The 13,267-nt window shown below is 42.4% G+C and overlaps 2 protein-coding genes across 6 annotated transcripts in view; both read right to left on the bottom strand.

Moving 5' to 3' along the window:
* Window positions 1–13,267, bottom strand: part of LOC129734868 (uncharacterized) — an 806,097-nt gene that overhangs the window by 516,377 nt on the left and 276,453 nt on the right. The gene's annotated exons all lie outside the window — the stretch shown is intronic.
* The window catches only part of LOC129734118 (E3 SUMO-protein ligase PIAS2-like), a 39,872-nt gene that overhangs the window by 19,050 nt on the left and 7,555 nt on the right, over window positions 1–13,267 (bottom strand). For all 5 annotated transcript variants that reach the window (XM_055700206.1, XM_055700204.1, XM_055700207.1 and 2 more), the window contains exons 2-6: window positions 9,486–9,957; window positions 6,089–6,173; window positions 5,403–5,453; window positions 5,203–5,293; window positions 680–814 (exon numbers count right to left, since the gene is read on the bottom strand). In XM_055700206.1, coding sequence (XP_055556181.1) covers window positions 680–814; window positions 5,203–5,293; window positions 5,403–5,453; window positions 6,089–6,173; window positions 9,486–9,957 — 834 coding nt within the window. The remainder of the gene's footprint in view (window positions 1–679; window positions 815–5,202; window positions 5,294–5,402; window positions 5,454–6,088; window positions 6,174–9,485; window positions 9,958–13,267) is intronic.

Here is a 13,267-nt window from a genome sequence, read left to right as displayed (position 1 = left end):
GACATTCCACCTATTTTGGTTTATTTGCAAGTACAAATCAACTCAGAGGGCAGCTTCACATAAAAAAGGAATCTCAAAAGAGATGGAAATGTTTATTAATCAGTTCTATGAAATAAAAACTGCTTTTGTAAAACTACTTAGTATTACTTCATTAGAAAATACAAAAACCTCAAAAGCAAATGCTTGTCTCCACCCTCACAGCCTTGGCACACCTGGTCAGCTTTAAAAGCCTTCTCCAATGGCCCATTACAACAGATACTGAGAAACATGCCTTTGAAGAAATGGCTACAGAATTTGTTTTTTCACACCATCAGGCTACAAAGGAAGAAATTAGGTTTTTCTTTTGTTATTTTGTCACATCTGAACTGTTTTGTACTATTTACACCACAAAAAGATAGTTATTTTTGATACACGTCAGGAAACCCCTAATGGCAGGCTTTCTAATGGGAATTCTATGCAAAAAAGTCTTTGCCATCTGTATGCAAATCTCACATGCAGTAGCTTACAGTAATGTACTTCTAAAGCAAGCTTTGTTTCCCAGCACTGATAACACATTCAGCCACCTGATAGTGAACACTTGCTGGTATACACCTTGCCAGCAACACCAAACAGCAGGTGAGAAGGCATGCTAGATGAGGTTATTCAGACAACTTCCCACATCCTACAGAACACAGTTTACCTTTCCAATTTCAGAAGCCCAGGAAATGGTAATCTGGTTTGGCACCGTTGATGACAACCTAACCAGAGATGTTATATTCAAGGGACTTCCAGGTCTCTTCTGTTCAATTCCATTTTTTGGTGGTGGAGCATATCCCTGTGGGAAGACAACAGAAGTGTTACCAAGTCTCCCCACTGTACTCCAAAACCTGCTGAAACAGACTTGCTAAACAGATTTATGGGAAGCAGGTAAAGCCTAGAGGCTTTCTAGACCAGAGACTAATTCCAACGCTTACTCTGAGAACTATCAGTCTTTGACAGTCCAATACCACAAGTCATTTTGAAAGCATTTTTTTGTTTTAAAGTGGTTTTATGGAAGTGCTGAAAAAGTGGAAGAAAATGCAGTTTTGCTCCAGATAAGTTCACTGGAAAAGTAAAAAGTAAATGTTGATGCTTTGTCCTTTTCTCCCACCACCCTACTGAAAGAGCATAGAACATTCAAAGGACAGCCCCTAGTGACAAACACCAAGTCCTAAAGAGTTAATATCAGTATTTCACACCCAGAAAATATTTCATTGATTCTACTTAATAAACAATAAATTTCATCCCCAGAGCTCCACATCTCCTTGGTGTTTGCTTTGCCCTGCATCAACTACACCTAGACCTGATAGTGACAAGTTGTCATCTGTACACTGCCAAGGCCCCTGAAGTGCTGTACATGGAGTATCAGCTGTATTTAAGAGCTAATGGGCTCTGCTGTTGTCTTCTGCAGAAATCAAACTGGATATTGTTTGCTCAGCTTTGATGAAGAATTTCATAGCCTGGATTGGCTTTTCTCTGTAGTTTTATTTCCTACATGACATCTGTGAATTGACTTGGGAGCCACTTGGTTCCCTTTCGCTTCCAGGCAAGCACACACCCTCTAGTGCATTGTGAGCAGAAAGTACTTGTGCTGTGGGAAGGAGCACATGGCCTGACTGCAGCTTTATTCATCTCGCCCTGCGTATGTCACTATGAAAGCCAGCCAGCCCACAGCAGCAGCTCCAACCCTGTTCTGAGCTCATAGACAGCCTGCAGTCCACTCATCTCAAAAACTCATCCGGCACAAGAAGGATGCCATTAAAAGATTGCAGCCCCAGGTCCTGCACAGAACCAACTGCCAGATTTCATTTAGTTCAAGCCAGTGTTGTCCTACAGGAGAAACTCCCAGAAATTATATGCTGGAAAGATACACACACATATTTTACCCAGAGAAACACACTTTTTCCAAGTACTAGGCTGTGAACGTAAGAGTTACTTTGAAAGACGCCAAGTCTGAAAATAATCAACAGAAATAAATAGCCTCTTCCACTCACTAGCCAAGTGTATCAAGGACAATCACTGCCTTTAATCCAAGGACTCTGTGGCTGTCATATCACTTCCTAGGTTTCCAAAGCAGCTCTATTACTAGTCCATATGTTTCAACCGACAACCAAGCCCCAACTGTGCCCCACCACTGCCCTTTATTAATTTCAGACAGGACTCTTGCTCGCAGTGACAGAATAGGGACTCAGAGCTTCCAGAGGCAGGCCTGCCACACCAGAGCAGCGGAAAACAACCACTGAAGAAGTCCCTCCAAAAACAATTTTCATCCCAGATGATCTAGCCAGTAGCTATCAGGAACCTTACTACGTATGCTTTATCACAGAACAGAGGCAACAGACACATGGGGACCGCTGACAGTTTCACATTTAAAAGAATGAATGATTTGCCATTTCTTTAATCAGATATAACAGCTGTAGCCATTTATAGATTATATATCCCATTTGCTTTGCTGTAGTAGGCCTTTCTCTACTACAACTTTATAATGAGCTTATGTGGACAAAGACACCATCCCTGCAATACTTAAGAGAGTATTTTCATACATGCTGTACCAGCCACAATAACCCTGCTGGTCTCCAGCCTAAAGCACAGCTGCCTTGCTTTCAAGAGAGCAAGGGTTCAAGTTCTGACATTTTCCAATATTTTTTTTGAGAGACTCTACAGCACACATGCTTCCTTTCAGTCAAGATTTTAATGTTTTCTTCCACAGAGCAACGGCCTTGAGATCAGATTCAAACTTGTACTCCTAGAACACTTTAAACCCTCCCTTCCTAGCCTTCCAGGAGTTAATCGAAGAGCACTCCAGTGGTCTAACAGCCAGCAGCATGCTCCAGCACTGTTTAGTTAGGCTGCCAATTCTAGTGGCTACCAAGTGCCAATGTTATTTGGGCCTTTAAGCCTTCCACACTTCTTGCAAGAACTATATTAAAACAGGTGGAATCTGGTCCAGACCAAAAAAAAAATCTAGCATCAGAAAGCATGATCGGTCTTCTATCTAGCTATTTCTAACCTGCCCTGACATTTGATTTTGTCCTTTGAAAGGAGCCTGCAGCAGTCTGTGGAGGTTCCCTGAGAAGAAAAGCAAATTACCTTTTTTAACTTTGGCGTTTTGTCTTGCCTGCAAGAGAAGTCAACAAGAGAATTGCTTGCTGTGGTGCGCTATATATAAAATCCTTGTTACTTGCCAAGACATCAGCATGCAAGGCTCTACATTTACTCCTTTTAAGTCAGAACCAACACTATAAGAGCAGGACACAGAAGAATACAAGAAAACAGTGTTAACATGAGTTGGCACAACCTGAAGCAGTACTGGCACACTGGCAGCATTTCTCTGAAGTTTCTGGTAAGGATTGCAGCCAAGGAGATGACCAAGAATGATTTACAGACATCTGCAGAGGCATGAACCACTATATCAGGGAAAGACAGAACAGTACTCAAGAACTGTACAAGCTGGCAATAGAGGCTGGCATCACTGATTAATTACCCAACACCAACACTACCAAGTTGGACAATAGTGGTCTTTCAGGCAAAGAAGTTATCTTACATTTCCTGCAACAGAAATGAACCAGAGGGATGCAGACAGTAACCAAATCAACAAAAAATGTTTACAGGAGGACTCAGACTGAGACTGTATTTGTCATTCAGCTCATAGTGAAGAAAGAGGAACGGAAGTTGCCAAGACAATAATCATTTATTCACTTTCTCACCTGAAATTCCTGCTGAACAGATTAAAGAATCCTAATGTGCAGGAAGAGCCTACAGGATGCAGGCCTAAAGCAAAGCAATAATCCAAGATGACAAACAATTTTTGCTATGACTATGACATGTTACACACAAAATGGATATCATAACACAGCATAGCAAGGTGTAAACTACACTAGCAAGACTGAGAATCAGTAGACATCAATGTCCACAAGATAACATCAGACCAAATTCTTTTTAGCAGGTTGCTTCAAGAAAGGAATACAATCCACAAAAGAAAATACTCAAGTTTAACACAGAGAACATAACTGGCAATTGCAGAAGATACTGACCAGAAAACATGAAAACTCCTTACACACTAAAGACAGAAGAACAGTGATGCAATGGTTAAAGAAGCAGGGGGAAGAAAAGCTAGAGCATTTCATTTAAACTGAGTAGAGGCAGTCATGGTTGCATATGGCAGAGGGGAGGGTACAGGGCAACACATCTGACACCCTAACAAGGTGACAAATGTTCTAAAAAGATTGTTTCACACCTCTCCACACAGCATTTTCCCAAACCCACTGCTGAAAAAACCCCTCTGTACTACTACTTTTCTCATCTTCTATAGCAGGTGTACTCAAACTACAGCCCCCCAAGGTCCTCAATCCAGCCCCCGGTATTTACAGAACCCCCCCCCCCAACCGGGGGGGATGGGGGACTAAGCAGCTGCAGATGACTGCCTGCCACTTCATCCGTGTGCTGGCCCCCTGTTTAAAAAGTTTGAGGACCCCTGGTCTATAGCTTCCAGAACTATTTCAGAATGGGTTACATAAGAGTTTCTCTCTGTTCCATTGTACAGTGATACCTATTCCAGAGATTTTTCAATAATAGAGCTTTCCCCTCTTTGTATATATTCAAGCCTTGAGGCGACCTTGCCTACATACTAACTTCTGCAATATCAGATGCCACTAAAGTGTATGAGTGCCAATGCTGTTCTGTTCCAGTATCAGCAAACACTAGGAACTAGCACATGCCTGTTCCTCAGCCCCACAACAGACTCTGCTCCAACCAGACAAGAAGCAGAGCAGCATAGGAATTTGTACACAAGGTGATACCATTCCCTCATTGAGAAGGGACTCAAGCCAATCAGAAATACAGATAGGCCAAACAGCAAGGGCTACTACCAATCAAGTCAAATTCAGTTCAAAGACCTTTGAGGAAGATTCCCCATGCAGACACTGGTATGGTTTTGACATTTTTGTTAACTGCAACAAATGAGGTTTGCTATAGGTGGCTAAAACACAATTAATCCAGCCATTACTATTATTACAGCCATTGGCTATTCTCACACAGCAAAGGTATAAATGATATGCCTAACATTAGCAACTACAAAAATTTGAGTGATAACAAACAACTTTATTGTTTTAGCAGGCTAACAACACAGAAAAAACACACCCCTCAATTCACAAAGCAGCCACAAATACATACAAACAAGCTTACCGGCAACGGAAACAGCTTTCCATTTACTTTAATACACAAACTATTAGGGTAATTATCTTCTTGAGGGCAGCTTGTCTCTGCTAGGCATAACCTATATCCCCAAAGAGAGAAAGAGTCATTTCAAGCGTCACCACAAACATCTAGACTTATCTTAGAAGTCCTTAATTGGCTAATGTAACATAACACTATGAAAAAGGTACCTTAGCTGAACTTGGACTGTGTAGTCCTTCCTGCCCACTGGCATGAAGTCCCTGTGATAAAAGGGAAAGAAAAGTACCCATGTAGAAAGCAGATCTCATATTCCAGTCACATGCAGAAAGAACTGGCACTCCTGCCCCAACATCACTAACACATAGCTCAATAAAAGAAAAATAAGAGCCAAGAACAAGTCTTACGAGTGACACCTCTGTTTAGCTACTGCAAGTTAAGCAGAACTTTAGGATCAGCATCCTCTGTCAAGAGTTTATTGTTACTATAAAGCATGATGTTGCCAGAGAGGAAGAAAACCTATGAATTCTCCTGGCTTACACCACAGGTCTTACAACAACATGAACCCAGAGACAAGATAAAAACAACTTTCCATTCCTGCAGCCAGGAAACATGCAGGGAAGAAAAGCTTACCACCTCTCTAAATAGTCACAATTACTTGGAATCAAGTAATTGTTAGCTCTTTAGTGGCATAGGATTCACCTCAACAGCACATATAGTCTGTGCACAGTAGTTCCTGAAGAAAAACAGATAAGCTTGCATATGCAGAGGGATAAACTCAGCATAACTTTAGTGAAGATTAAGTGATGCATAAAATTAATCAAAGAAAACCCATGCTTTCTCCTGGAATTAACTTTGCAAAAGTTTACCTATGCTATGTGACATGCTTACTTCTTACCTGGAAATACAGATGTTTCTGACCTGTTGAGGTGTTAAAGCAAAGTTAAAACACTTCTCTTGGAACCTCTGAATACTGCTCTGTACTGTAAAAAAAGACGACACACAAAAGAGGTTTAGCCACAGTGATTAAAGTCATCAATAAAAACAGGATCTGCAATCAAGCTTTTCCTGGAACAAGGCGTAAGTCACTTAATACAATCAAATTGTGGTTGAACTGCATGTAACTCAACAGGAAAGCAATGGAACAAATCATTCATTCAACTGTATTCAGATGGCTTAATATCACATTACACTTCAGTACTAAAGAAGCTTGGCAAGCCATGTTATAATCCTTTCTCCCAAAGGAGAAAAGTTTAAACAAACAGAACAAAACACAACACTAGACACCTGATGAAAAGAGTACCACAGAGAAGATGCGTACAATTATTTTAATGTACTACAAGACAACAGTGTGTACCAGGAGTTGTTACAGACAGCTGGAAAATTACTCAATTCAGGAACAGCTAAAACCTTTGGGGAAGAAGGGAGGGAGCACAACCCCTAATGCCAGAGAAGCCAGCTAGACTTCATGTCTGGGAATTACCCCCAGTAGTATTTGGCAAAAAAATAAAAATAAAAACTTTCATATCAGAATCCTACTTGTCTGTCAGTGACAGGAAGCAGTAATATTTTACTATTAAGGGTTCATAGTATGTACATGTTACTTTTATTTCAGGTCATGACTTCTAATTTCTCAAGTCAAAAGAAAGTAGAAAGGTAGGTTAGGCTTGTCCAACAGTTTAAAGTAACCAGCAAGAGGACAAATGCAAAAATAGCACAACTAAGCCAGACAAATTCAGAAGAGCTACACTGCCTTGTATTGATATGGAGAAATAGCATGAAATGGGGACAATGGACATCGATTGTGATTGTATATGTCTGCTCAAGGAATGTGGGTATGGTGACTAGTCATGGGTGTGGTGTTCATCACTTCGGGCATGCACGCTTGTGGAGGAGAGATCCCCCATGCATCTGCACACAACAAACATACCTACTTTATAACTTTCAAGTTAGAGTCTAATTCCGCACATCAGTATACCGTGTCATTCAGAGGTTCTCTATGCCCAGAAAGCATACACAAGAAGGGCACAGATGTGAAATAGAGCCCAGGTGGAGTGAACATGCACACAGAGTTCCTCAAACAATTCAAAACATCTACATTGTGCACATATGCATGCAGACACACACCCCCCACAGATATAGCATTTTATATTTTAAAAGAATAGTTGAGCACATGTGAAAGATCATTGAATTATCAGAGTGGGTTAAAACTAAATCTCACACCTACACCTTCCCTTGTGTTCTCATATTAGTGCAAAAGAATACCTACTCTCATCCCTTTTGAAGGGTTGTAGTGAAGCAGACTATATTCCTAGCTCTGACCTACTTGTCTGTCTTCTGAATCCTTAATTATCAAACACAAAGCTTGTTTGTTCCATGTCCCAGTCACCCAGGTCTACTAACTGGGATTATAAACTATCCATATCAGTCTAAAAATATTAAAGGAAGCCTCATTTCTAAGTTTGCTCATGAATCCATGTAAAGAGTTATCTTCAGCCATTGTTCATATCCTTCTAACATCAGAAGGGCCCACTATTTGCATATCAAGCCGTTCCTCACACATATCTAAGTTGTTGTTCTGGCCGCTGCCAACTTCAGGTACTGTACTCTGGAAGGAGTTTGAAGGTAGAGTACTCTGTTAAATCAATATTGTCTCTCTTGCCCATGTCTTAAGCGAAACCAAAAGTTACAGGATTAGATAATCCTCACTCCTATGAAAATCAGGCAACGTGCAAAGAGCCTACAGTCTTCAAGGGAAAGAGGAAATTACATGCAGCTCTAACATGGTTATATCCCTGAGGAAGCATTCTCCTTTAAAAAAAAAAAGGATCACTTCCAAAGTTAAGGAAAAGAGCTGTTAGGGAAATTCCTAGCATATCAACATCACCTCTAGATATCATTGACCAGGAAACAAAAGGTAACTGCATAGCAGAAATACAATGCAGAGCACACGCTGCATTATATGGGACAGTGATTATGTGGCTGGCAACTAGTCTGGTTAATATGAACCAACAGTTGCCCCATATCACAGAACAATTCAGGGAGCTAGTTAAGTTACTCCGCTATTGCACACAGCAAATATAAGCAAGAGTTAGCCAAGACATCGTGGCACTGACAGATTATCTCTGTAAAGATGATGAGGCAGCATGAACCACAGAGCTCCAACACCAAAGCAGCTACTGTACCAATACACAGGTTTGACATTAAACTCTAACAGGGTGTCACGATGCACAAAAGGGATACCAGGCATTGTAAATAATGCTTGTTAGTAACGTTTGCTTCTTTAGGTACTGGAGGATGACCAATGATCATTATAGGCCTCACTGAGGTACAAGTCATCAGCCTAAAAGGCTCAATTATCAGTTAAGAAAAAGAAATATTTAAAAGGATGCAAACAGCTTGCAAAATGCTGAAGTGTTTCTAAGCAATATATTTTCTACCATGTAAAATAAAACAGGTTGAATTTCAAGACAGAAACCAACATTACCAAAAATAATTGAATATGTTTAGGAGTGAGGCACTTGAAGCTAAACTGAGACTTCAGGTTACTGGGAAGACCAAGGTCCACTCTAAATTTTAAAATGCAGTATGGCAACAGCTGGGAAGCTGAGAAACTGTCACTAATCCAAGTACAAGGCTGAACTTTGCTGCACAAGGTATCTATTTCAGCACCAGATGTCAGAACCTGCAGAACTGCTGCAGTGAGATAAGTGTAAAGTAACAAACCGGTGAACTTGTTCTCTTTCCTTGTTGCAACTCGCAAAGTACTGACCCTGAAATGCTTTCTCTGGTGGCCCCGACAGATGTGTCCTCACTTATACCAGGCAGAGACTTCAGGTCCAAATCTTTCAGCCAAAAGTGGAGGTTCAGACTAGATACCAGGAAGCATTTATTTACCAAGAGGGTGGTCAAACACCAGAACAGGCTTCCTAGAGGTGTGGTCAGTGCCCCAAGACTGTCAGTCTCCGAGGCATTTGGACAACGTCCTTGAATATTACTCTCTAATTTTTGGTCAGCCAGTTAGGTCATCATTGTATGTACCTTCCAATTGAACTATTCTATTTATTATTCAAAAGACAAAGGTCTTTAATCATGATATTTACAAAAGAGAATACTATTTTCTGAAGTGCAGCTTGGCACTTCTGAGGACAAACAGTGAAGAGAGGGCAAGGGCAGAGATGAGAAGGGATTTTCCCCTTCTCCCCAGCTGCAAAAAGCCACTTACATCTGGACTTTGTACTGTCAGAAGCAACACCCATTTTGTTAATCAACCTGCAGAGCTATTAAATACTTACCTAGACTTGTAGGTTTTAGGAGCACATCAAGCACATCATAAAAAGGTAGGCTTTTCAGCTGAACATCAGGATGCACGGGTGGAATTGGAGGGGATGGCTGCTGCATCTCAAAGTGGGGCTCAGTATTCTGAAGGAGCACAGAACTGACAGGCAAGGAAGGAGACTGAGGTGTGAGCGAAGTTGAAGGGAGTGGGTGAATGCCAGCAACAGCCAGGTCAGGCTTGACAGAGGAACTACTGTCCAAATTAGAACCCAGCAGGTTTATAGCTGGTAAGTCCAGAAGTCCTTCAGTTGTCCTCGGGTACCGACGCCTATAGAGTTCTTGAATTTTTATCTGAACTGCTGGGCTGCAGCCGTCCTTCAGTAAGTTCATTGCCCTCATCAGGAGGTCATGTTTCCGCCCGCTTTTATTACATCCAGCAAACCCCAACAACACTTGTAGTTCAGAAACACGAAAACTTGAAGCCATATTCTAAAAAGAAAAGAGATAAACACAGGTGAATCAACAGTACCCCAAGTAGGACTCTGAGGAGCACTATGAAGCATCTGAACCTCCATTGTTCTCATTTCACCCTCGTTACCTTAGGTACTACCCATACCCTTACCCCACACAAAAGTATAGTTAGTTTAAAACAAAGAAACTAGGTGTCCAAGATTAAGGCTGTTTAGTTGTGTTAATTTCAAGAGATTTCTAATTGCTTCCACACTCAAACAATAGCGACAACAAACCTTAATGCAACCCATGCAGCACTACCTTAAATTCACAGGCAGAAGCATAAGCTCTAACACAAAATATCTGTCTCACTTCATGAAACAAGCAAATAAATACAAAAAAATAATCAGATGAAAGATTACCACCTGTTTTCCAACACATTTAAAAAATAGTCAGGAAGCATTTAAGTTCTGCATAGTTTATTCTAAAAACATCCTTTATTTTGAGCAGCATGTTAAAACACATGGACACAGACACATCAGGTTTCACTCCTGAAAGGATGACACAGCAAGAGACACTGTTTTTAAAAACCTACATTGTTATCATACTAACAAACTGTTTAACCAACATAACTGATTCTTCCAGAAGGTCACAGAAAGCTTCCTGCCCTTCTTGTATCGTGGGGCACTAAGATCTCTTCAAAGGAAATAATACCATTAAATTGGTTATCAGAGTTAGCTATAGAAGACTTTGAGCATTGAACTATGAAATTAATGAACAAAAATATTCTCATTAAAAAAATAAAAAGCCCACTATGCAACAGGAAGCAATCTTCTTACAGCTCAAGAGAGGCAGGGAGCTACTGGAGAGGGTCCAGCAGAGGCTACCAAGATGATGAGGGGTCTGGAGCATCATCTCCCTGATGAGGGAAGGCTGAGGGAGCTGGGACAGTTTAGCCTGGAGAGAAGACTGAGAGGGGATCTCAATGACTACAAATATCTTGAGGGTGAGTGTCAGGAGGATGGGGCCAGGCTCTTTTCAGTGGTGTCCAGCAGCAGGACAAGGGGCAATGGGCACAAAATGCAGCACAGGCAGTTCCATCTGAATATGAGGGAAAATTTCTTTACCTTGAGGGTGACAGCACTGGCACAGCTGCTCAGAGAGGTTGTGGAGTTTCTTTCGCTGGAGACATTCAAAACCTACCTGGACACAACTCTGTGCAACCTGCTCTAGGAGAACCTGCTTTAGCAGGGGGTTGGGCTAGATGACCTCCAGAGGTCCCTTCCAACCCTGACCATTCCAGGATTCTCCCCCCTGTTACTAAAAACTAGTAACTCAGCATAGGCACATCATCTCACATTTTTATGAGCAAGGTCTCTTCAGAGGTATAGAGTTGTCCAGAATTATTCTAAGCAACTTCATTCCTATTTGTGGGACGACTCCACCATAACAAGGAGATTAAGTTTTAAAAATGAAGTAACATCTGCCTTTAATCTGTATTGCTGTACCATACTAACTCCAGACTCAAGGACTGGCAGGTGAAGGCCCTAAAAGGCAGTATATAGTAGTAGACATCCGGGATCATAAAAGATATTTTTAAAAACAGTTCAAGAGCTCATTGTTGAGTTTTAAATGGTAGCCCAATATACAACATTTAAAGCTTCAGGCATTGATTTCAGAAAGGATACAACTCAAAACACAGTGTTTGAGTTTACCTTCCCTAATCCTTACTATACAGCTACAGAGTTTACACCCAGGTATTCTAACATGGATCTGATCTCAGCTTAAGTTTTAACACAACTATGCTACAACCATGCAGTCATCCACTAAAAAAAAAGTCTGAGCTCCCCCTGTGCCCCTAGCTGCTTGCTCCTTCTCTCCTTAATGTTGAAAAAATTGCTTTTACAGTAAGATAGATCAGAGAATTGAGCCAGATGAAAACTGAACTCAGAATCATAGAATCATTTAAGTTGGAAAAGACCTTAACGATCATTAAATGCAACTGTTAACCCAGCACTGCCAAGCCCACCACTAAACCATGTCCCTAAGTATCTAAATGTCTTTTAAAACCCTCCAGAGATAGTGACTCAGCTGCCTCCCTGGGCAGCCTGTGCCAGGGCTTGACTACCCTTTTGGTGAAGACATTTTCCTAATATCCAACCTAAACCTCCCCTGGCACAATGTGAGGCTGTTCCCTCTCGTCCTGTCGCTTGTTCCCTGGGAAAGAGCCCGACCCCCCTGGCTCCAGCCCCTCTCAGGGGGTTGTAGGGAGCCAGAAGGTCTCCCCTCAGCCCCCCCCTCTCCAGGCTGACCCCCCCCAGCCACTCCCCACAGCACTTGTGCCCCAGCCCCTTCCCCAGCCCCCTGCCCGGCTCTGGACACGCTCCAGCCCCTCAGGGTCTGTCTGGGAGCAAGGGGCCCAGAGCCCACCGCGCCATTCCAGGGGCAGCCTCACCAGTGCCGAGGGCAGGGGGAGGGTCACTTCCCTAGGATGCTGTTTGCCTCCTTGGCCACCTGGGCACAAGGCTGGCAGCACTCCCAGTCCTTTCCCACCAGGCAGCTTCCCAGCAACTCTTCCCCAAGCCTGTTGCACTGCATGGGGTTGTTCTGACCTGAGTGCAGGACCCGGTATGCTCATCAGGCACACCACACCCTTTCCTCATCATTGAGAGGACAAGGTTACCCTATTTCAGATACTGAACTTCAACATTTCCAGACAGCCAGTTTAGGTATGGTGATACTTCTATCAAGTAACTACAAGAGAACTAACCCAGCAGTCTTCCAGCTGGTAATCCCCAACATCCCATCTATACATGCACCACAGACTCAACTGCCAGTGAAAGCAGGGTCACATTGCAGCACTGAGTGGCTCACTAACTTCTGAAGAAGCAACCAACAGCATACATGACCTTAATTTCATCCCAGCAACTCCTCTCAACAGCAAAATAATACTAGAAAAGAGGAGATTAAGACAGAACTGCATCCCATTTGCAACTTCTGGAGGCTAGTTTCTGTTGCAGCACTATCAAAACTAGGTGGCTGCAACAAGGCTTTTACTACCCCATACCAGGTTAACCTCAATAGGTAGTTCCCATGCCTTGCCTCAGCACAGCCACCAATCCCCCACAAGGTTTCAAAAGTTCATCTACTGTCTGCGTTGTTTCTTCATCCTCTTCATGCCAGTCCACCTGCTTTTCTCTCTCTTCCCCCCCCAGCTTCTTCCAGGTATCTCTTCATCCAGTGCTCCCCTTCCACACCCCTTAGAGCTATTTAACTACTTAGCAGGAACCAGCCACAGCTGCACCTTATCCACATCAGCCAACCCACCACCCCTGAAGCCAGCCCACAG

The sequence above is a fragment of the Falco cherrug genome (genome assembly GCF_023634085.1).
Source record: "Falco cherrug isolate bFalChe1 chromosome W unlocalized genomic scaffold, bFalChe1.pri SUPER_W_unloc_1, whole genome shotgun sequence".
NCBI lineage: Eukaryota > Metazoa > Chordata > Aves > Falconiformes > Falconidae > Falco > Falco cherrug.
Note: the sequence above shows the minus strand (reverse complement) of the source record. Positions and strands in the feature narration are given on the sequence as shown.